This window comes from Pan paniscus, chromosome 11 (assembly GCF_029289425.2).
Source record: "Pan paniscus chromosome 11, NHGRI_mPanPan1-v2.0_pri, whole genome shotgun sequence".
NCBI classification, from domain to species: Eukaryota; Metazoa; Chordata; class Mammalia; order Primates; family Hominidae; genus Pan; species Pan paniscus.
The window spans coordinates 117697175-117723449 of NC_073260.2; the positions used below are offsets into that span (position 1 = coordinate 117697175).

Here is a 26275-nt window from a genome sequence, read left to right on the forward strand (position 1 = left end):
AAGTAGTAGTACAGTTCTGTTCCTTTCTGAATTACTCAGCATAAACAGAAATTACTTAGAACAGAAAAAGTCTTCTAATACCAGGGGCTTTCCTTTATGTCAAGAATGTATTCGAATGACTCCTGGGCTGCCAAAGGGCTATATTTTATTTATCTTTTAATATATTATGCAATTTTCTAAATACACAGGTAAATTAAACTAAGAGTTGTCTCCCCGAAATATACTTCTACCTACGTTCACCTGAGGGCTCCACATGTAAGTTTGTCAGTGTAGAATGAATGATATTCAGCTGAGCCATGCAATGGCCAAAATAAGACCACATACGCTTTATCTATCATTTTCTGCTAAATCTACGTCAACTTTACATCCTCTGTAAAACACACAGTTTCATTTAGAAGCTGCCCTCTGCCAGCCTGCACCTTTCCCTTAAAAGCCACAGGAAAGGAAGCAAACCTAATAGAAACCACCATCACTTTGAAGATGTCTTCTATTTAACACCACAGGAGGAAAGTAATTAAATTTAATAGAAGTTATTGCCTGTGAAAGAAAATACCCACTATGTGAGCTAAATTAAATACACTGGGCAGGAGATGCAAAATTTCATACCAAATTTAACATGAACATGTATTTCCTGTTAAAATGTGTTCTACATTATTACTTTCAAGAATTTCATTTCTGCACTAAGGGCAGTTTTAATCATTTCTTCCTACCAACCTCCCTCCATCTCTTGCTACAATTTTATCAGACACTCCCTTCTGTAAAGTGCTGTTTTCTAAGCCACGAACTGATCGCAAACAGGGAGAGATCTGAGTCTATCTAACATGCAGCCACATGATGCCACTGGAAAATCTTGCAAAACACCAACTGGGGGCCTCAAGATAAAAAGCAAACACACGTCGCATCAAATTACCTATCAGGGTAAATCGCTCCACATTAATCTCAAAACAGACAAATTCAGCTAAAATTGGTAATATTGGCTATGTAAAATAAATGTATCGAGCCTGAAGTGAATTGCTGTGGTGAGAGGCACATGGCGCCAGTGAGGAAGAATAAACAAATGCTGCACAGGATCTTAGGGTTCCTACTAAAATAACCAGAATACACATTTAATTTATGCTTTATTTTTGAGGCATAGCTTACCAATTTGGCAACTTTTCCATAGTCAATCCATCTGACAGTAGCAAAATTTGTAGATTCTGCACAGTTGAAACCATGATTAAAACCAGCATGGTAGCCATATGGGAAAGTGATCATGAATTCTCCAGCCTCCTGGGTTATCTGCAAGGTAGGAAACATACATTATTTTGTAAAAATAAGACTTCCCAAATTATGAATACAATTAAAATATATTTCCCATTAAAAAACAAAGAAAAAAAGTCTTGATATCAGAGTACTACCAAAAAGAGTTCCACCAGATTCATTACTTAATCCTTTAATAGCGCTTTTTCAGGAAACGTTTAAAAGACTTTCCTAAATAGGATGTGGCTTGCTGGCACTTGAATTAAATCAAACAATCCATAATCAAAGCTATTACATTTTAATTGAAGGTATCTTCAGGTTATTCAAGTAAATTTGTTCATATTAGCTATCCAGCTATATATTCTTATATTTTAATAACTTGCATTACTGGAGTTACATACAAAAATCATATAATAACTGACATTGTTAAAGCTACAGCTACAAAAACTTTGATAATACATGCTTGGCAGGCTATATCATGAATTCTTGTTGGTAAAGAGTTGGTGGTATTCATCGAATTATTTTTTCCTAGCACCTAGAAAACATTCAATTAAGCACAGTCCATTTCACAGTAAAACTTCTGTTAAAAGAATTATTCAAATATATGTATGTTAGAGTGAGTGCATTTTTAAGTATAATTAAAATAACTCGCATAAATAAGCCTGAGCCTTTAAAAAAGAATTTTAAATGTATTTACCCTGTTTCTATTTTTTAGATTAAAGACTCTTTTTTTTTACAATCACCAAAGCAACACAAAATATCCCATGGTCTATAGAAAAAGTGAAGAAAAATGTAGTGTTGTTTCTTTTTTTAAAAAGTATCTATCTGATACAAAAATTATAAAATTTATTGCTCACTCCTTCAAATGGAATAATATATTTGTTTTGGATTATCTGATCTTAAAATGTTTCTAATCCAGCACCCAATAGGATAGACCCCTTATATCTTTAAATTCTTTAAGTTGCTGCAAAGTAATATAAAAATACTCATAGGATTTGGCCACTGAAGCAACGTTTCTCCTTGACACATATTGCCCAAGTATTTAGCAAATGCTGTATGTTCACATTCAGAGCCTGTATTCTCTGCTAGCTCTGATAATAAAAGTTGTAAAACCACATTTTTAATTATCCTACTGACCCTAATACAACTTGTATTTTCTTTGAGATATAATGTACATATAGTAAAATGCTCAGATAATAAATGTACAGTTTGATCCGTTTTGACAAATGCATATACCTGTATATCCCATGCCCCTATTTTCTTATGATAAAAATCTAAGGAAGAAATATATTTATTAAATATATCAACCTCAGAAAATTACTTATCTCTGGGAGGGAGAAGAGACTGAAATAGTAATAGCTACATTTGTAGTATTTTGTTTCTTTGGACAAATATCTGTATATACATATAGTGTTTTTTAAAGTATTTTATTTTCAGTAACAACTTTATTGAAATGTAATTCACATACCATATAATTCACTCATTTAAAGTGTACAATTTGTTGGTTTTTAGTATATCACAAAGTTATGCAACTATCACCACAATTAATTTTAGAACATTTTATCACCTCAAAAAGAAACCTCCTCACCCTTTAGCTGTCATCCCCAAGCCCCTCATTCATCCCAGCCCTAAGAAAACCCCTGATTTATCTTCTGTCTCTACAGATTTGTTATAATGGATATTTAATATTAATAGAATCATATAATGTATGATCTTTTGTTACTGAATTCTTCCACTAAGCATAAACTTTTCAAAGTTCACCTAGGTTGTAGCATGTGTCAGTACTTCACTCCCTTTTATGGCTGAATAATCTTCCATTACATAAAATATATCACACTTGCTTATTTATTCATCAGCCAACAGACATTTGGTCATTTCCACTTTGGGCACTAGGAATAATGGTGCTATGGATAATTGTCCATGCCCCTATTATTTTCATCACCCAAGAGCGCTCCCTCATCCCTATCCTAGACCATCCCCAGCTCATCCCCTACTCCCACCTCAGTAATAATCACTCTTCTGATACCTTTCACCACTGATTAGCTTTGCCATGTTATGGATGCTAAAATGGTATTGGAGACAGGGGAAAGTATTATTTTTCCCAACAATTCTGATATGTAACTCATAACACCACTGTCCCGTGCCAAAGAAACCCCAGAAGATGTTCTGCTGCAATGAGCTCAGTTGTCACCTGGCAACAGAGACAGGCTTACCAGTGCCCAGCACGGTTCAAGCTCCATTATCTGAGCCATGTGAGAACATAGCCCAACTCTCTCCTTTCCTGGTCTCACTGAATCTAATTAATTATCTAGGTGCTTCTTTCTTATATTACGTAATGAAACAAAACTCACCCTGCTCCCACATAAAGGTGAGAGGAGAGGGAGGACTGCTGCCACTGGAACAAGAAAACTACTTTTCCCGCTCCATGGAATCCTACCTACAAACCTTCTCTACCCTACCTAGAAAATCCTGCTCATGCCATGATTTAAAAAAAAAAGAGCACCTGTTACACAGAATGCAACTCTAAATTTTAGGCCCCTGTCATTTCCAAAAACAGGTCAGTCCCAATCTCATACCATAAAAGAAGCTAAAGAAGAGAGTGCATATAATCTAAATGCAGACATCAGCTGTTTATTACACTTATGTTTTCATACATATGTATGAATATGGCAAATACAATGAAAGAAGGAAAAAATGTATTCCAACTGAGACATTATTACCTACAGGAAGAGGGCTGAGTTGAAGAGGAAGAGTACGTCACTATGCAACACATACTATTCAAAACTCTGCCTACAGATTATCTTTCTCGTCACAGTAACCCTATTAAGTAGTCACTATTTTTATCCCGTTTTACAGCTGAAGAAACTAAAGCTCGGAAAGATTATGCGACTGAATCAGGAATGAACTCAGGAGGTTTCATCCTGCAGCCTGTGCTACCATTTTGCTGCCCTATCATATGTTACGTTATCATCACCAGGTAAATGTGGTTCTTGAGGAATACAGTGTCATCACAAGCCCTGTGTTGAGGTGGAAAGGGGAAGTGACAGTATTAAACATGAGGAAGTGCCACTGCCAATCAACCCTCAAAGTCACTGGTGTTTCACCATTTCAGGACTTAAATTCATCTCGCCACTTTCGACAGAAGTCATCCACAAAACACCAGATGAGAGCCCAATGCCTCCAGCGATCTACCATGTAGTACTGGTAGAGAGCTGCAGCCTAGAAAGAGGGTGCCAGGCACCTCTAGAAAAGAGCTCCAAGCTCCAGAGGCCTCCCTCCTGGGGAAAGGGGGCCAATCCCACAGCCCTGCTGCCTCACATAACTTCTCTTCACGTATCAGCCTTAAGCTACCACCAACACCTAACACCAGCCCCAAAGGAACAGAGAAGGATTTTGTGTCTTGGCGATACTGTTGCATTCCTTCATGTCTACCTTGTAACAGTCCAACTTAAGTAAAAGTACCTAATGAAGCTGATGCCAACTACTTAAAAGAAGCACTGGATGATGATGTGTCTGAGACTCACAAAAGCCTGGTGCCCAGAGGTGTCTGTAGATGGGACAAAGCCCCACAGCCACAGCAGTCCCTCTGAGTGGCACAGCTTGTGCCCTCTGTACCCAGCAGTTCTGCAGCCCATCCCTAGTGCCTCCCTACACCCACAGGCAGCCCCCACGGTGCACATCTCGGAGGCACGATTTTTTCATGGTAAAAACGTGCGAGTAAACCAGTGATGAGGGCACGTTCACAAAAGCAAGCATATCTTGTGCGTGACTGCTGCATAGACAGTTTATGAGGGAGCAGGGAATCACCTCAAGCTGAAGAATGAATCCTGGCACTTGAAAAACTTCTACTTTGAACAAATCCCCCCCACCCTCACACACACACACACACACACACACACACACACACACACACACACACACACACACACAAAGAAGGCCACAGTAAGAACCTAAAATGAAGAAAATGTGAAGATTTAGTCACAAGCAAAAAGCTTCCAAGATGGAAAGCAGCAAGGATTATGAGAAGAAAAGTCAAATAAAAAACACAGAAGAAGGAAGAGCTATTTTTTAATGTTTCTGCAAGCAGCTAAGTACTTAATCCTCCTGAGACTGAGAGGGAGCTTTTATTTATCTGGTCAAAACCTTTTTTCATATCAGCTGCTTCACATAAAAATGTTTAAGCTCTGCAATAATTCTGACCCAATAACCACCCATAGACACAAAGAATGTGGGATCCAGCATCTACTGAGTTTTATAGAACCTAATCTTCAGAAAACTCGCAGAAGCAATATCAGATTATTAAATCATCAGGCAATTTTACCCATAATGAAATCTCGATTGTATTATGTCTAAATGTGTTTACAAGCAACATAGTGCTACCATAATCATTGATTCTAACCAGCCCATTGCTAATAATTGCTCTGAAATTTTTAGAAAATAGATCACATATACATAAATTATGTTACTCATAAAAAAGATTTTAATATAGAAGTGCTTCCTCTTATTTTATAGAATGTGCTACATTTTATTTTCAGTATAATTATAAGTGAACTATAGCAACATGAAATCTCTAGTAAATATATTTGAAATTAATTTCTAATTAGGATTTAGATAAATAATTGATATGCTATAAAACATAAATTTGAATTTCTCTACCCACATCCTAAAAATTCTACTGGAAGTTAAAGATACATTACTTCTTAAATACAAATCCTACACAAACAAAATTAATTTGTGTAAGATGAATACTAACATACCTTGTCAAAGGGAATACCGTATTTCTTCAATACTGACGGAGAAATCAATGTCATCTTGTGGCGAAGAAATGCATCACACCCTTGGGAGCTGCTTGGGAAAAAACCTAAAAAGAAACAATAAATGTAAGCGGCACTGTGTCAATTAAGAGAACATATCAAATAGGTTTTTAATGTGTAAGTTCTAGTGTTCTTACTGTTTGACTTATGCAAGTATGGACCTCTTCTGGCAAAAAGCCCTTGTACTAAAACTCAGAGTCAGAGTTAGAATTCTTAAAACTTAAAGGATACATCACACCAAAGGTTGATCTTCTTTACAAACAGATTTACCATAAGTTGTTTTTGTAACTTGTAAAATTACTCAACTTTAGGAATAAATTTCAATTTGAAACAAATGTGGATTCAATCTATTATCTGATAAATGGAGAAAATATTTATGGAAGTTAGGAAAGATAAATACGTGGGATGCTGGATCTATAGCTAAAAATACAGGGGAAAAAAAGGAAAGATAAGTATGCATTTTAATAGAAGAATATTTAAGACTCCTAGATTTCATCATTCCTGAAGCACTCATCCCAATCCTCGGCATACAGCAGACAGAGTAGTTCCCCCACCTTTCTGTTTCTTTTCTGATCAATCTGAAACTAATTGCTACTAATCTCCTGAATGAACTTCCCAGCCATCACCCATCAACTGTCTGAGAACCTGCCTGAACAGCCTGAATGGGAGAAGTGTTTTGAGGAGGCTTTTAAATGAGGAAGTTAAACATACAACAACCCTTTCATTCAACAGTATATTATACGCCAAGACAGAGTCAGTTTTCTCCATCGCTGACTTCAAACCTGCAGTTCTGTCTGAGGCAGACTCTCATTAACTCAGTGATGCAAGCTGGAGGAAAATGAACATGCCTGATGTACTGCTCCACACCTTCCTCACTCAGAGGGAAGGCAGCCATGCTGAAGGGATTGGAAAAACAAGAAACAAGGAAAAGACAGAGAATCATGGAGGGAGAACACAGAAGGAAGAGAGAAGGCACCAGGAAGGCACATGCAATGCATATGTGTGACAGGATGAGGCGTAGATGCTGTCTGACTCCTCCACCACCAGAATGAGGGGGGAAACTGCTGGAAATGTGACATCTAACTCTGTGGATCTCTCTATGCAGATAACTCAAGAACGTGACCAATTTGGCCAGGTACGGTGACTCACGCCTGTAATCCCACCACTTTGGGAAGCCAAGGTGGGCGGATCACTTGAGGCCAGGAGTTTGGGACGAGCCTAACACAGCAAAACCCGGTTTCTACTAAAAAATACAGGCCGAGTGCGGTGGTTCACGCCTGTAATCCCAACACTTTGGGAGGCTGAGGCGGGCAGTCCACAAGGTCAGGAGTTCGAGACCAGCCTGGCCAACATGGTAAAACCCCGTCTCTACTACAAATACAAAAAAATTAGCGAGGCATGGTGACGCACACCTGTGGTCCCAGCTACTCAGGACACTGAGGCAGGAGAATTGCTTGAACCCGGGAGGTAGAGGTTGCAGTGAGCCAAGATCGTGCCACTGTACTCCAGCCTGGATGACAGAGTAAGACTCCTCAAAAAAAAAAAACGGAAAAAAGAAAAAAAAAAAAAAATTAGGCAGGCATGGTGGTGCGTGCCTGTAGTCCTAGCTGCTCAGGAGGCTAAGGCATGAGATTCACTTGAACCCAGGAGGCAAGGGTTGCAGTGAACTGAGATTGCACCACTGTACTCCAGCCTGGGCAACGAGAGAGACTGCAAAAAAAAAAAAAGATAGGAAGGAAGGAAGTTCAATAAAACATGAGAAATGTTAATTCTTTACAATGTCTCTTAATAATGCAGCCCTCTGCTTATGGTTAATATTCATAATACATAAACACAAAATAAAACACTGGTGAGTGGAGGGAAAGTAAGACACTAATATAATGGCCATGTCCACACAACAAGATGTCCTAAGTCCTACACACAGAGAAGGGCACCAAGGGGCAGTCCCCAAATGCACAATCCATGGGAATGTTTTTATAAACAATTCAAATGGATCTATCAAACTTCTCAAATCTGTAACTTTCTGCAACACTGATGAATTAAGTTTTAAATTAAAATCAGTGAAGAAAGAAGAGTCTATTCCATTTTCTTTCAATATAGATTTGTAATCAGGACCTGAACAATGTGGTGACTGGTCATAAGTTAATCTAAATTGGAAAACCACTGAAGGAAGGTAATTTGCAGTATATTAAGAATTTCACATTGGTTCAGAATTTATATTTACAATATGCTATCAGAATTATATTTTACATAGTCCTGAAAAACACTTCATAAACAACGCATCTTATGTACAAAGTATGTGCCTTAAAATGAATTTTACCTCAAAATACCTGCAGGGCTACATGGTTCATACTCACTCTCACTCCATAGTCTATAAAACACAGTCAATTCCTTGCCATACTAAAGTCAACTGCCTTTTTTTTTTTTTTTGTCTTTTTTAAGATATTATACAGGATCAAGCAAGCAAAGATGGTCTTTGGAATCATTCTTCCAATCCAAATAATAAGTTAGAGGGATGGAAGGCTAGGATAATAAAGAGCTTGTATTCCAGAGACCCCAACAGAGCCCTAAAACCCTAAAAGCAATCCACAATAACCTTTCCTAAGAACACCAAAGTGCTGCTGAGAGTTTTGCAACACAGAGAAGTGTGTAGGATCTCATAAGCTCTCTCAAGGATCACGTGCTATACCCATCCAAAGGATGTTTCACATTCAATGTAAAAGTGAGCATGTGTGAAAAGCATTATTCTAAGTGAAAAAAGCAAAAAACAAGTCTACACATAGTATGATTCCACTTATATGACACTTTAGAAAAGGTAAAACGATAGGGACAGAAACCAGATTAGTGGGTGACAGGGAAGGGGAGAGTGGTTAAGTACAAAGAGGTGTGAGGGAACTTTTTTGGGGTATTGGAAATGTGTTACATGTTGATAACAGTGGCTTATCATGTGGTTTATTAATTACACCACTGTAAACATTTGTCAAAACTCAATGAGCTCTATTCTTAAAATAAGTGAATTTTACTGTAGATTTTACCTGAATAAAACTGACTCAAAAAAATCATTAAATCTTTTGAAACTATTTTTGAAATAGAGTGGATGTGTCTAAAAATATGGAACAGGTGTGTTCCTTCCTTCAAATGAAAAGTTCTCTATACTGTCAACTGGTTTATAGTTTATAATATATTAGCTATTGCTAAGAAATTATTTTTAAATCCCAATCTTTTATGATTCAAATACAAACACATGCTATAGTATTAAATCACCAAAAATTTCAGCCTTGAGAAAAGAGTTTAAGATCAAAGCTTAGTGACATTTTTATGGGTATACAAACACTAATTTGGTGAAGATAATGATAGCCATTAACTTTTTAGGAAAGGGGAGAGAAAGACAAGGAACAAAGGAGGGAGGAAGGGAAGAAAATCAAACATGTAGATCTATTTCCAAACTAGTAAAAAAAATTTCTTTACAATTTTACTTGATAATTGAAATTTGCCCAAGTATGCTTTGATGAAGTTTTATCATGGTTTTATATGACTGGTATGAGGCTTGAAAAATATAGCAACCATATAAACAAAAGCTAAGGAAAAGAATACAAGAAAAAGGTATAGAAAATTGGTTCAGTGAAAAACGCTTTCAGAAACAGATGTACTGTATTTGATTTACACATGAAATTTCTTGGCAAGCTTATTTATGAAAAGAACCAATGACCTACATTGTATGCAGAGAAACCTAGTAACATTTACCCACAGCTCTACTTGAGAGGTTGACATGAGAGGCACATATTACATTTGGCCTCTTGGTGCTTGCTAACGTTCATGGAGTGGTTACTCAGGAATGGATAGAAAATTATCCTTTCCCAGGCCTCACTTGACCCTAACGTCCCATAATCCATCAACATCTCTACCAGCAGAGCGCTCCGGGAGGAGTGCCAGGAGAACTTCATACTGATCCTGGAATGGAGAGTGGCGCTTCTCCTAAACAAGTGGCTTGTTTTAATCTCCTAGACATGGTGCACATTGTGTAATGGGCAAGTTTTTTCCATTTCAAGATAATTGGCAGAAAACCGAGATTTAAAATTTCCACCCAGTTTAACTGGTGTGTGTGTCATTACACGCATGGGGTTTTTCTTACTGCAATCCTGAGACCACTTTATTTCAGCTCTCACTTCCCACCCCCTTGAAATATCCATGGATAATCTACGCACAAGTCACCAAGGACTCCCCAAGCCAAGAACATTGGGATCAAACGGGTCAGAGTTAAACTAACCAGGATTCTTCTGGCTCTGCCTCTGCCCAGCCCCATTTGCAACCTCAAATCAAAGAAATCTTCATTTCCCCATAATTCCTCCCTACTAGTTGGCATTCATTTCCTGAATTCTTCCTCTCCATTCTCGGTTAAGAGAAGGAAACTAAAAGTCTTTCACTCACAAATGAATTACGTTATTTGGGTGTATTTCATGTATTATTGCCCAATGTCTAAAATCCTACTAGGAACATGGCTGGATATAAAATACCCAATTACATTTAAATACAGACAGTGATATCACTGACATCAAATTGTTAAGAAATTAAGTTTATCAACTGTTTCTTCAATCTTAGTGAAATCCAGCTGATAGACGAAAATAAACATACCCTGACGCACCACACATTGATCTCCATGCCTAAGGCATGAGTTAGGCATGAAGGCAGAGGATATATCACTGGTCTTTTGCATTTTTTATGGCTTACAGGGTACTTTAAAATTGATTATTTATAATCAGAGGTATTTTATTTATAAGCCTTTCAAAACTAGACATTTCAATATAATATTTCAGACTATCAGCTAAGTGAATGCTTAAGGGAATAATATTTACCATTTTGAGAGCTAATAAAAGTACATTTCCCTAATTTCCAAGAGAGAGGTATGACAGCAGGTTAATTTAGAATCTGTTCATAAAATTAAAATGATTTATTTATTGCTGCTCTTTTTTCTCTTGACAGCAGTGGCTCATAATCCTTTTTGGACCAAACGATCTCAGGGGATTTGATGATGGTGTTCCCAGAAATCTACATGTATGTCCAACTTTGAATATAACTTCAAAGAGTCCACTGAATGCCTGTCTGCATCCCACCCATTGACCTTTATCTACCCCCTGGCACAGGGATCCCTGCAAATCGGGCTATGACCTTCTACTCCACAGGATTAAAATCAAGATTACTAGCCATTAAAAAAATTCCACAATGTGCGTGCACGTGCACGCACACACACACACACACACGCACACACACAAATGCTTAAAAGCATGAACTAAACTAACCTTTGGTAGCAACGTTTCTTCTATTCCCTTTTGCTAAATACTGCTTTTTTAATAAGGTAACAAAACCAACATTTGTTTCAAGTAAATATAAGGATCTAAAAGAATTGACTCACTTCCACTATACTGTCCTTTGAAATAAGTTTCCTCCTAATCGTTCACACTTTCAAAACTGGCTGCACAAAGTCCTAAATCACATACTTTGGACGGGTAACCAAAATTTTCAAAGTAAATCCTTTTCAGTTTTTTAAAATAATAGCATTTTATTCCCAATAAAGGACAAATGAAATATGAAATACTACTTTTCACAAAAATCTGTACACTTTCTCAATTTACCTAACTTAACAGCAATATTATCTTTTTTCTAAAACAGGTGAGATTTAGACATTTTAAAAACTGAAAATCTTCTGAACTGTCATTCTTGATTTAACATTATAACTCTCTTCTCCTCCATATTTGCAATCCAATTGTATCAAACCAAAAATTAGAAAGAATGCAATGGCATTACAGACGAATATAACAAGTATAAAAATTGTAACAATTCTCTTGAGATTTTTATTACATTTATGTCTACATAATATGGGGAAATGTATAAATGAGAAAGCAGCTGAAGGGCGAAATCAAACTCCTGGCTTTATTAGATGCAGGCCTAATGTCTTTTGGATAAAATATTTGTAGGTGCCACAGTCAATCAAGATTTCAATAGAAACCAAAGATGAAAGCATTCACGCATAAAAGGCAAGTGTGATAATTATGATGCGCAGACAAGATAATGGAAAATATCTGAGCCTACTTTTCATTTTATGAATCAAGTGTTGCTATGAGCTGGACATTCTAAAATGCTCCATCATTCGCACTGCATTATTTTATCATTGTAATTATTTAGCAGAATTCAATTATTTTGGCTGGCATCTGGTCATCAGATACAAATCCTTCACTATCTTATAGGGTCTTTTCCCTGCTTTATTTCTCAAAATATTGCTGCAAAAGAGTTTTGAATAAACAGGCAACTGATTTCAAGTTCTTGTTCATCCTTCAAGTTCATTAACCTCTTACTGATTAAACAAACGGTAACCATTTTCTGGAATGTCATTTTCAGACAGTTTACGTCAAAGCATTACAAGTTTATATCAGAAATTTTAGTCTGTGACTCAATATTGTAAGGTTTACATCGGCTTCATTTTAAAAGTTCTCTGGTAGCAAGATTAATAGAAAATGGTGGAAAAATTTTATTACAGAGAAGAAGACAGTTGAGAATATGGTGTTAACACAAAGTACACTGCCTATGTAGTTAAGTGTTACAGTAATCATCTTATAAGCTCTACTCTAATCTATTATCCAAAACTTATTCATGAAAACAGTCCCTAACAAAGTTCAAGATTACAATTACATCAATCGCTATTATTACTATAATGTATTACATTTTTAAAAAGATGCTTTATAGTTATTAGCCTGACAAAATTACAATAATGCTTCTTAAAATGTAATACTATAACTGTTCCTTCTAAGACTCTTCTGTAATTTAGGGAAAAGTAACCTTTAGGTGCCATTAACAGTTTCTGTTAAAAACTGTCAAGTCAAGCAATGAGGTTTCTCAGTGTCCCCATTTCATTATGAATTGAAAGCACATATAAGGCAGGAACAAAATTCTTTTCCTAATAGAAGGCAAACCTAACACACCAATGAAACTTAGATCTGCACTGGACTAAAAGAGCACTGCTCGCTGAGGACTCAATCCTGGTAACGGCAGAAGGCCTTGCTCCTCAGTTGTCACTGAAATGGAACTCCACTTTTCCCTGGAAATAAGTCACTACCAGCCTACATCTTCTTTCTGGAAGGGTGGCTAGCAAAACAGAAGATAAGGATGGCAGGGGGTGAATGTGACTCTGCTTCCCATACGTAAGTGGATGAGGGCAACGCCGCCTGGCATATCTTTAAAAAAAAGGAGGAAGGAGGAAGGGGGCTGCTTGCATTGGCATTGTCTGCACACACAAAAGCAAGCACAGGATCATCAACAGAGGTCCAGAAAAGTTCTTTATTCTGGCCCTAAAGAAGAAGCAGCAGGCCATGAAAAATAAAAATGCAACCTGCAGTAAAGTAAGTTTAATTTTGCCAGTCCAAGAAGGCCCAAAATCTCATGTGTATTGTTACTCAGAGCCATTCACCTTCACACTTCCCTAAGGGCACACCCCCAGTCCCAGTGGGCCACAGAAGAACTGGGTGTCGGCAGTGACATAACCCTTGGGGGAAACAGCAGATCAACAGAAAAAGTAGTCATGAAAAAACCGTACCCCAAGATGCAGCAACAATACCGTCTGGAAGAATGTAACTTAATTTTAAAAAAAATTATTGGCACAATGATGTTGAATGCATTACATTAAAAACAATTTTTTTTAGAAACTACCAAAACAGATTAAGGGCAATCACTTGATGAAATACTAAACAGTCAACTAAAATAACCATGACGATTATGCAACAGGGAAAAAATAATATTCACAAACTAAGGTGAAAAAATTTAAAATTGTTCAATTAAAAAAACATGTAAAAGTCAATAACTTGAATAGAATAAAACCAACAGAGTAACGGTCTATATTGTAAAAAGTACCTCAAAAACAAAGAACCTACAAAACACAGAAACATATAAAACACAGAAAACAAATTTAAAAAGCAAGTTTTACCTTGAGCTAGTCTTTCAAGTCGTTTTCCGTGCTCCGGAGGTATAGCATACCTAAAATTTTAAACATAAGTAAAAATTTTAGGTTTATAATTTTTCAGCTAGTAGCCTAAGGACATCTATTCCTAAATAATGTCACATAAAAGAAATTCAACACCAAACTCCACTTAGATGAACTGACTAGAGATTAGAAAGCCAATCACAGAGCCATATTCCTTAGACAATGAACAGAAGAAAAATATGCCTATAAATTACCAATTTCAATGTCACAACTCATCATGCCAACCACATTTTACAAATTAGGGAACAAAGGCCCAAGGCAGGTAAACTGCTCAGCAACAAGACAGCTAGTCACAGCCTAGAGACCCTCTGTGCCAGCTCTCATAGCACTCCAGCACTCTAGGGTTGTTTTGGTTGTATGTTTTTTGTTTTGTGGTTGGTTGATTTTGGCTTTTGTTTTTAAGAAAATCTGGGTTGCTCTCTTTCTAAATTTTAAAATATTTTTATTGACAAGCAGAACAGAACACAAAATTATTATACCAACATTTATATTTCCATCAAATCTTACTAAGAACACCGTAATTTTCAAACAGACTTTAATAAGCAAAAGATTATCAGCCTTAAAAAAAGTTTTATTTATTTCATAATTATGTGACTTTTAAAATCTTGATTATAGCAAAAAATTTTCACCCTTAAAGAACAGAAATACTCATTTCTAGTTCCATAGTTATTTTTACTATGGACTTGCTAAGAAATTTTAAAACAACAATCTCATAATACCCTATACAAATACTAAATTGTAAAGGCATTTTAATGAGGAAATTTAATGAGGATATTAACAATAAATTTGAATAATCATTCCATGTTTTACATATAAACTATACTTTTGAAGACCTCTATTTGCTGTACTTACTAGCTCAATATATACTTAGTATAAGTTACTTCTTACTAAAGTAACTTAACTAATTTTACTTAACACCACACTTGGTTTCATTTAATGCTACTGATAATATACGCAAAACTTAATTGGATCCGATATAACTATGCAATTCACTAAAAGAAAATTCAATCATATATCCTGTTGCTTAAGGCACTGCTAATGAAATTATTCCAACCGAAATGGGAAGATAAAATTTTAGCATAACTAAATGACTATCACCCAATGTATATTTATGGCCACTTCTTACCAGTTCTTAATTCCTGGCTTACATCACAAATATACCCAGAAAAGGGGTGTGGGTGTGGGTGCAAGTGTGGGTGTGGGGGTGGGGGTATGTCCATTCCAAACAAGAGGGTCAGCCTTCCTCATCACACACACACATACACACACACACATACATGTAATATGAATATGCCTGCCAACAAAAAGGTAGGATATGGAGATATTTATATATGCAGATTCATTTTTCTGAAAAATTGGTAAAGTTAAAGCTCCTCAATCTAAAGTTCAACCATATGCTCACAGAAAATTTAGCTATCCTTATCTGCAGAAAGGAGGAAAAAGTAAGGCAAGATGGCTCTACTCCCACTCTGATCCTCAGTTTACTCCTAGGATCTGAATCATACCAATTCAATCTCCTCATTCCTCTCCCCCTAGGTAGGCTTACTGGCCTATTATTTTCTACAAGTATTTCCCAGGTGCAGATATTCCTATCTTAGCCAAATGATTTAATTAGTTCTACTTTTCTTCTTTTAGATGGAAGACAGTGTCTCAATTTCTTTTCAAATTCTATAAATATCAAGTTCATTTTAAAATCATAACTAATTATTAATAAAATTCTTATGGTTAACCAACTATTGCTATAGTTTAATAACTTCAGAAATAATCAAAGGATGAAAACTTCCTTCCAATCACAGCCCCGTACACGGAAGACATGTAATATTTCCCAAGTAGAACTAAATCCTCAAACTGAAAGCCATACTGTGGTAATATCCAGTGAAGCACAACTGGGCAAAAATGCCTTCAAGCAGAGGTCACTCTCCTTCCCTGCCTTAGTCATTATCTTGCTCAAAGTGAACCCACTCATCTCCATGCTTATCCCTGTGAAATATTTTACATGCTTCTCTCTTCTGTTATCAATGCTATGCTTTGTTACACAGTATTTAAATAATGACAAAGCTATGCAATGTTTCCTATACAAATAACTTTGAAAGTTCCCTGAATGAGCCCAAAACCCTGCCCGAGGGTCTGACAAAGGACAGTCTGAAGATAAGTAATAATGCTAATAAAACTGGAATGTCACCATCAGATTTTTCTGTTTTTAATGTTTCCACATAACAAAGGAACTAGGAAAGACTAATTTTAATGTTTTAGAAATTCAACCAAGAGCCAAAATCATTGTTCTTGCCATGAACAATAAAATCAGAGCGCTACCCCACTCAGCAGTCAAGAAGCAATATGCCTCCATGTACCATCTTGACAACCCCAAAATCTTGCTCAAAAGATACTACTATTCTTTTAATCAATTATCTCACTCTGTCAATAAAGCCCAAGGGGATCAAAGAACAATTCTGTTCTCTACATACAAGTTGCAGGGCTGGAAGGGCCCTTAAAAATAATCTTGTTAGGCCAGGCGTGGTGGCTCACGCCTGTAATCCCAGCACTTTGGGAGGTCGAGGCGGGCGGATCATGAGGTCAGGAGACCGAGACCACCCTGGCTAACAAGGTGAAACCCCATCTCTACTAAAAATACAAAAAATTATCCGGGTGTGGTGGCGGGTGCCTGTAGTCTCAGCTACTTGGGAGGCTGACGCAGCAGAATGGCGTGAAGCCAGGAGGTGGAGCTTGCAGTGAGCTGAGATGGCGCCACTGCACTCCAGCCTGGGTGACAGAGCAAGACTCCATCTCAAAAAAAATCTTGTTTAGCACTTTCTAAGCCTTTTTTCTGTTTCCATACCATTACAGAGGCAGAATCACTAACACCTCTAATTACCAGCAATAACTGGCACCTGGGAGAATGAAGGACAGCAGAAACATACATCCCTCAGGGATGAAGTACCCCGCAGACCCTGAAAAAAGCTCCCTAGCTGATTCTGACAGGGCAGTACATTATAATGAATGAACGAAAGAATGGGGTGATTTCTAATTACCATATCTAAGAATCTTTGCTTGGTCCTGACTCCCCACAACCTCCCTGATGTCGGATGATAGATTTGTGTATGCCAAGCTTTTTTATGTTTTTCCTTCAGATTTTTTTTTCCGGTAATACCACAATGGCCCAAGTCAGAATGCTAAACAAAAGCTTCACATAGCACTTTCAAACCTGCAGTCTATGTGTGTAGGCTGACAGACAGCCCTTGCCTGTAAGAAGGTGGGCACCTGGCTTCAGGGGCACTCAGTCACATTGCATTTGAACACTAGACTCACTGACTTCTCTGCAACAGCACCCCTGCTAACCCTACACCACGGCACTACTTTGATGGGCAACTGCAGCAATTTGAAGCCAAACACAACTCTAATCTGTTTCAAAGCATGCCATGAGAAGAGAGAGAAAGAAAGAAAAGACAACAAAACAGCAAGGTGCATATGTTTTCATGTGTTTTCCAGCAACCAGCTTCCTCGGTAGAGGGGAACGCACGTTCAACAAGAACTGGAAAGCACCATCTAAGAGACACTGCACAAGCCACTTCACCATGGTCAGACCTAGTCTACCTCACAGAACAACACGGAACAGATCGACTGAGTCATATTTAGGAGCTCATTATACACTGTCAGACCCCATCTACCTCACAGAACAACACGGAATGCAGCAACTGAGTCATATTTAGGAGCTCATTATTAAAAGATGGCTAAATCACTTCTCGGCCTTTTGGCTAAGATCAAGGGTAAATGATGGCTACAAGGCAATGAGGTGAGCCTGACTTGCTGCCCCCCACATCCAGTAAACTTGAGAAAATGTTCAAAAAGTATCAGTTCAAACAATCCTAACATCAAGGGTCAGACAGGCACATAAAAGGCTGATTACAATTTGAAAGAACCCAGGAAAGCACAGTACCTTTTTGCAACCCATCGGAATATCCAAAACTCAACTCTCCAGCAGCCTGATGATCAGGCCCTATGTTCTCTTTCTCTACTGCACCATCACAGGCCCGAGCAAATGCAGGATACTCAAATCACCAGGTGGTTGAGTCATTTGGGTTACTGTCCCAAAATTTTCCTTTATAACAGATGTGCTGCTAGTAAGAATCACTTTAAAACAATCTAATTCAATTCAGGAGATAGGTGCTGAGCACCTGCCACATATAAAGCACTGCAGGAAGAACTCAAGGCATTTTCCATGTAAGTAGCGGGGGTAGAAATACATACAGATATTGCTAAGACCTATCAGAATGAAGCCTAGATTCTGGCACATGGATCTCAGCAACATCAAGTGCTCAGGCACATCTACTATCATATGACAGTTAGTGTGAATAAGAAGAGGATAAAAGAGAAGGGAAGACCTCTGACTTCTCAAAACACCCAAAGTTATCGCCACTAGAGATGAACTCTAATGCCTCAACTCTGGGAAACTTATCTTACATCTGAAATAAGTATCATTACCCACTCACATTTCTAAGATTACTTCATAGTTCTACCTACCAGGCACCAGGACAAAATTAGTCTTCCTGTCCTAAACAGGAATAAGATACAACAAAACACCCACTCCTCTTTCAAAGCTCAGCTCAAGACCCCCCCCCAGGAGAACTCCCACTCCCTCTCTTGTTGTATCAACAATCTCACATGCAGGCGTCCACCCTGGCACTCAGCATACATGTGTATTTCTACCTTCCTGCCTCCCTACTATCCTATCTCAGCTCCCTAAGAGGAAGGGTCTATGGCTTTCTCCCGGAATACAGCACCAGAAGAACAGATATTCTGTATTTGCTGACTTATATCACTCTCAAATGATAAACCATATTCCTGCTCCTCCAAGATGGAAGTCCTGGAGAAGAGGAAGGAAACGGGAAGATGAAAAAATCACGAAAGCAGAAAATGGGAAGGAAGGCTATGTCAGCAAACCTCATTTCCTGACTTTAGGGTCAGTCTGGTGTGCTCAGGACCAACAACTGCATCCTCAATCAAACGTCTACTTCAGTCAAACTCCCAAGACCTAAATGTCTCCCAGGACTCCCCAGCAACTTTTTTTTTTTTTTTTTTAACTGTAGAGATGAGGGTTTCACTATGTTGCCCAAGCTGGTCTCAAACTCCTGGGCTCAAGTGATCCTCCCACCTCTGCCTCCCAAAGTGCTGGGATTACAGGCCACCACAGGCCACTGTGCCAGTCCACATTTTCATTATAGCATGGTCTCCCCATGCTTCATCCTTGCCTTCTCTTCATTCCTCCTGGGTCTTACCCAGAGCTATGTTGCCTACGAAGTCCACAGGCTGTGATAGACAACATGTGCTCAAGGTAGATTGGGCAGGCTTGGGGCTCTGAAATTCCACATAAACCACTTTCCCAGAAGAACTGCCCTAAAAATTTAGCTCCATGAATTGTAGCAGCTGCCACAAAAAAAGTCATCTAATTCCTTTATAAAATGAAAAATGAGTAATAAAGTTAAACAGCAACATGTTTGTACTTTATTAAAATATGCTAATAGTCTTTATCTAAACAAGTTTTGAAAATCAGTAAAAGTCACTGTCAGACAATAGCTGAAACAGAATGCCCTGAATGAGAGCAAATGATAGGAGGTAAAAAGCCCTTTAAAAAAACCCGGGGCTTTTAAGAAGTTTTAAATCCTGCTGCTCTGATAACATCCAGGTGTTTATTAATTTTTGTTTAACATAGTACTATGGACATACCTCATTTTATTGCACTTTGTTGTGCTTTAAAGATGCTGCATTTTTACAAACTGAAGGTCTATGGCAATGCAGTGCTAACCAAGCCTATCTGTGGCATTTTTCCAACAGCATGTGCTCGCTTTGAATCTGTGTGTCACATTTTGGTAATTCTCACATTTCAATCTTTTTCATTATTATATCTGTTATGGTGATGTGTCATCAGTGACCTTTGATGTTGCTACTGCGATTGTTTGGGGGCACCACAAACCATGCCCACATACGTGCGTGAACATAATAAATGTGTGTGTTCTGACTGCTCCGTCGGCTAGCTGATCCTGTCCCTGTCTCTCTGTCTCTCTCTGTCTCTCTCTCTCTCTCCTGGGGCTGGCCTATTCCCTGAGACACAACAATACTGCAATTAAGCCATTAATAACCTTTCAATAGCCTCTAAGTGTTCAAGAAAAAGAAGAGCTGCATGCCTCTCATTTTAAATCAAAAGCTAGAAATGATTTAGCTTAGTAAGGAGGGCATTTTGAAAGCTAAGATAAGCTGAAAATTAGGAATGCAAAGAAAAAGTTACTGAAGGAAATTAAAAGTGCTACAACAATGAACACAATAATGATAAGAAAACAAAAAACATTGCTGATATGGAGAATGTTTGCATGTCTGGACAGAAGATCAAACCAGCAACATTTCCTTAAACCAAATCCTAATCCAGAGCAAGGCTTCAATTCTCTTCAATTCTATGAAGACTGAGAGAGGTGAAGAAGCTGCAGAATAAAAGCTGGACTCCAGCACCATGACGTTTAAGGAAAGCCATTGTATCCATAAGAGAGAAGTATAAGGTGAAACAGCAAGTGCTGCTGATGTATTAATAGACATTGCAGCAAATTATGAAAATCTAGCTAAGATCATTGATGAAGGTGGCTACATTAAACAACAGATTTTCAATGTGGAGGAAACCTCCTTATACCTACTAGAAGAAGATGCCATCTAGGACTTTCACAGATAGAGGAGTCAATGCCTGGCTTCAAAGCTTCAAAGGGACGGGCATGGTAGCTCACTCCTGTAATCCCAGCACACCTGTAATCCCAGGCCGAGGCGGGTGGATCACCTGAGGTCAGGAGTTCAAGACCAGCCTGGCCAACATGGTGAAACCCCGTCTCTACTAAAAATACAAAAATTAGCCAGGCATGGTGGTACATGCCTGTAATCTCAGCTAATCGGGAGTTTGGGCAGGAGAATCACTTGAACCCAAGAGGTGGAGTGGTGTGCGCCTGTAATCCCAACTACTCAGAAGGCTGAGGCAGGACAATTGCTTGAACCCAGGAGGCGGAGGTTGCAATGAGACGAGATTGCACCATTGCACTCCAGCCTGGGCCACAAGAGCAAAACTCTGTCTTAAAGAAAAAAAAAAAAAGCTTCAAAGGACAGGTAGAGCTCTATTGTTAAAGGCGAATGTGGCTGGTGACTTTAAATTACATCCAATGTTCATTTACCATTCTAAATATCATAGGACCCTTAAGAATTATACTAAATCTACTTTGCCTGTGCTGTATTCAGGAGACTCATCTCACGTGCAAAGACCCACACAGGCTCAAAACAAAGGGATGGAGGAATATTTTACCAAGCAAATGGAAAGCAAAAGAAAAGCCAGGGATTGCCATCCTAGTCTCTGGTAAAACAGACTTTAAACCAACAAAGACCAAAAAAGACAAAGAAGGCATTACACAATGGTAAAGGGATCAATGCAACAAGAAGAGCGAACTCCTAAATATATATGCACCCAATACAGGAGCACCTGGATTCATAAAGCAAGTTCTTAGAGACCTACAAAGAGACTTAGACTTCCACACAATAATAGTGGGAGACTTTAACACCCCACTATTAATATTAGATAGATAAACGAGACAGAAAATTAACAAGGATATTCAGGACTTAAACTCAGCTCTGGACCAAGTGGACCTAATAGACATTTACAGAACTCTCCACCCCAAATCAATACCTCTTTATTTCTCATCTTCTCCGCCAATAACAAGTCCTATCCACTCTACAACCTCAAAACCTTGTGTCTATCTCCCAGCAGTATCACCTCAATTTCAAACTTTATCAGCCTTCAGCTAGACTATTGTCACTATTACAGTTTAAAAACCTTCATACCTCACTGCCTGGCTTTCAAGACCTCCACAATTTAACTCCAACCTTCTTAAATACGAACATTCCACTCCCTATAGGCTGGACTAAGAATTATTCTATCACTCACATAGGTGTCAACCTCACTCCTCCCCTCAAAATACCCCTCTCTGTGTTTCAATTCACCTCTCAAACCCCACCCAGATTCCACCACCTTGAAGCCTTCTTTGACCATTATAAATCTCAGCCATCTCATCCCTTTTCCTCCTCCCAGAGCCCTTCAATTGTATATTATGTAGTATTATATACTACTTCCCAAAGCAAGATGCTGCTCAATGTGCACGCATCATTTTTGTCTTGATAGGTCTTGAGTTCTATGAGGTAGAAAAAGCCTACCACCACCCAGACATTTTAACATAAACTATCCATTTTCATCTACCTTGTAGAGTGCCTGCTCCACAGCCAGGCCCTAAATTATGGGATACAATTGCTCAATTATGTAGCTAATTCCAAATTCTTTGAGGATAAGAATGTACTTTGCACCTTTTTTGTATACTTTGAAAACCATCAAATAAAATGCCTACCATTGTATATCCTCAAGTACATACTGGTTTGTTAAAATTAATAATTATTCATTTAAGCTTTGGGACAGTAGGGTTTTTCTTGAGCTATTCTGCATATTGCTAAAGTACTGCTAACACTAAAAAACTGAATCACTAATGAACTATGAACACACTAATTAGATATTTACAGGATTATGTTGCATTTAAAACTGAAGTCTTTTATAAATTTTTTTTAAGATTTATTTTGAAGGCCAAGGAAAACAAAATTCCTTTAAACATATCTTCAGGTGATTTACTCAAAAATTAAACATAAACGGATATAGCCCTGCAGTTGTGAAACAAACACTACCTTGAACTGAATGAGATTAGGCCAACATTTCACAATAATAGTAAGTAAATCTATACTTTTGAAAATCTACTTTCTCTAGTTCAAGTTTTCTCTAGGAACTGTCCTCTTTGTACTTCTTTCAAGATATGCTCAGTCCACTTACTTGTTTACCAGTACTTCTCAAAGACTAACTCCCACTTCTCAGATCACTCCCTCAAAATTCCCTATTGTTTTTTGGGAGCCCTGGGGCTGTGTGTTTAGGAACAAATGGTTTCTGTTGTCCCACTGCCCAGACGTCTGTCACAGGGCTGTCACAGGCAGCTGCCATAGGTCCCTCTGTCACTGTCACCAACAGGGGCTGCAGCACCTACAGATGGCCCAGCTTCCACTCACCTTGTGACATCCAGGACCACAGAGGGGAGAATTCCTTCCAGGCCCATGTCATGCTCAGGCAGGTCAGTCCTAAAACAAGCCTGCCCTATGCTCCCTGCGCCTAACTAAGGCTGTGTGAAGTAGTCATTTCCTCCCTTATTTATGTTTCTGCTTGCTGTTGCTGTTTTGCTCACAATCATCCCCTGTGAAGAAGAAAGCCCAGTACCTAAAGGACAATTTTTTAACAGATAACAACCCCAAAATGATCCCCCTGGCCCCATTCCTCGCATAAGCTTGTATGCCTGACTTGCCCTCTACCTTCACTAAAGTGTTCAAAAACACAGTGAAAAAGAAGAACTGACCAATAATATGACTACAGCTCATCATAGCCATCATTTATTGAGCACTGATAACACACCAGAGCTTATGCTAACAGGCTATAATACAAGTTCTACTACTACCTCCATTTAACTAATGAGGAAGCCAAAGCTTCCTTACAGGCATCTCTTCACTCAAGCAAAGTGATGACAGAGCTGGCACCTAACCCCAGACCTATCTTAACTCCAAAGTACAAGATCTACTCTCCAAACCCATTTTCCAACACTGTTTCCCCAACAATCACTATGAAGATGTCAAAAGGAAAGAAGTGACAGGGCCCAGCTGTCCTCCAAGGGAAAAACCCCCCTCTTACAATGAACAAGCAAAAGACAATGGCATTTTAAATAAACCGCAGATACAAAGAACGAGACCAGCAAACCACTACCTGAAGTGGTTGTTTTTTTCAGGGGGATGCAAGGGAGTTCTTGTTACAAAAACACTTTATGAATCAAAAAGTAAAGTGTATTTCACAAAACTCAAAATTCCTCAAGTAGTTAATTTATAATATACTTTTTAATCAAAGCATACTCATAACCAATTGTCAAAAAGATTGAACCACTATGGATTTTATAGATGCGACTATGTTACATTTTCGCATTACTCATGGTGCTAACAAGTTTTAATACTTGTGCATTTATTAAAGATTAAGCATTAAGTTTTAAATTATGAAGTCTTGTTAGTTAACTGTGGAAAGTAGAACATTTCATACTTAACTTTCAGTTCTTAAAAACAGATGAACGTGAGAAACAGAAAGCATGGCTATAGGGGATGCTGCAGGCAGGCTGCCAAGTCCCACTCCTGGCAAGGCCCTTGCTGCCTTCATGAGTTCAGGTTCCCTCCCCCAAGAACATACCCCTTGAAGAGGGAGGGAATGGCGGCCCACATGCAAGGGATGGTCCAGGCTTGAGTATAAAGGCTTGGCCATCTTGCCTGAATTTGGGGCAATTCTGAAGGGCAATGTCAGCTCCAGCACTGCCCTTAGGATCTGCCAGGACTCTGCTGGAGTTTACCTTCCCCTTCTGCCCAGTCCTGCCTCCCCAACTGGGAGCAGTATTATTCCCGGAGCACTATACAAGAAAGCCCTGGCACACAATCTCAGAGTGAACTCCCCAAGTAATCTAAGCTAAAACAGTAACAATAAACATGTTTGTAAAGAGGTGTCACTTAAATGCCAGTCCTCTTGCCTTGTAAGCTAGGCATCTAAGAGTACGGCCTGGAGAATGAGGTGTCTGAAATGAGGCCCTACAGAACCTGAGATTAAAAGCCCCTGAGAAAAGGAACTCAGCTAGAGCTCAGCCGCACCCTTAATGCCATTCGTGGCCCATTTCCTGACATAACATTCAGATGAAAACCAGAAACCCTAGCAACCATATGTGCAGGCAGTCATAACTGTGGAAGCCACAGTGAGAAAAAATCCTTACAAGAAGGGAATAACTAAGCTTTGGAAAGTTGGGCAGTTTTTTTTAATCTGGAATTTCAAATACAATTCGATAACCACATACATGTAAATTAATTCCCCGAGCGATCAGAAAAATTAGTAAGTTACCATTACCTAACATCATTGTTATAAAATCTAGTAAGACAATGGCACAAAACTTGACTTTCAAGAAATAATATATTTTATATTACCTAGTCTACTGAATATTTTCTAAGTAGAAAATAATTTAGTGTTTTACACACTATTTTTCGTGAGAAAAAAGGTATTCTAAATTAGTTGATATCAACTCTGAACAACTTTTAAAAAGCTTTCCTGACCTCTCCAAAATACTCAACATATAATACATGCAGAAGTAAAGTGACTTTTCTAGTACAGTCAGCCCTCCACACCGAGAGTTCCACATCCATGGAGTCAACCAATCACAGATCAAAAATACGTGGAGGGGAAACGGTCGTGTCTGTATGAACTTGTACAAACTGTTTCTCTGGTCAGTATTCCCTAAACAATTCGGGATAACAACTATTTACATAGCATTAACATTGTATTAGGGATTACAAGTAATCTAGAAATGATGTAAAGTATAGGGGAGGATGTGCATGGGTAACTACCACGCACTTTATATCAGGGACGTGAGCAGCCACAGGTTTTGGTATTGTGAATGGAACCTGGAACCAACAGTTCATGGATACTGAGGGGTGGCTCAAATCGGTGATCCAGTTAACCGATTTTCAAACTGCTTTTTATGGCACACCCCAAAGTTCCCAGGGTTTCCTGGGATGAATGCTATGTTACCTACGGAAACTCTCTTCACGTGAGGATATTTTCCTCAAGTTTCCTCACGTAGGACTGCCTGCACATATGGTTGCTAGAGTGTCTCCAGTTCACCTAAACGTTCTGTCAGGAAACGGGCCACCAGTGGCGTAAGGGAGAGGCAAAGCTCGAGCTGAGTTCTTTCTCTCGGGGGCTTTTTATCTGGTGTCTTCATAGGGCCTCAGCTCTACAAGGTGCCTCCAGGGAGGGTTTGGTGCGAGAAAGCTTCTCACCACACATTTCATCCATATCAGCTCTGCCTTATGTTTCCTGCTTTAAATATTGAGATTCTGCAGAAACTTCCATGTATAGAAAGTTTTGAAAATCTCTGTGTGAAAGTTTTTCCAAAGTAGGGACCTATCACAGAAAACATTCTTTCTGGTTGATACGTAAGTGTTCTGTGTAAGATTTGGATTCCATGTAAGATGTTAATTCCACTGAAATTTTGCCCACAAGCGTTCTGCTACTGCA

The 26275-nt window shown here is 38.5% G+C and overlaps 1 protein-coding gene across 5 annotated transcripts in view; it reads right to left on the reverse strand.

Annotated features, from left to right (window-relative positions):
* KDM4C (lysine demethylase 4C) overlaps nucleotides 1–26275 on the reverse strand; it is a 410581-nt gene that overhangs the window by 285929 nt on the left and 98377 nt on the right. For all 5 annotated transcript variants that reach the window (XR_008619779.2, XM_003823391.6, XM_008977026.5 and 2 more), the window contains 3 exons: nucleotides 14026–14075; nucleotides 5997–6100; nucleotides 1141–1278 (listed from right to left, as the gene is read on the reverse strand). Coding sequence is in view for 4 of the 5 variants with exons in the window: in XM_003823391.6 (XP_003823439.1) it covers nucleotides 1141–1278; nucleotides 5997–6100; nucleotides 14026–14075 (292 nt within the window). In the remaining variant the exon portion in view is untranslated. The remainder of the gene's footprint in view (nucleotides 1–1140; nucleotides 1279–5996; nucleotides 6101–14025; nucleotides 14076–26275) is intronic.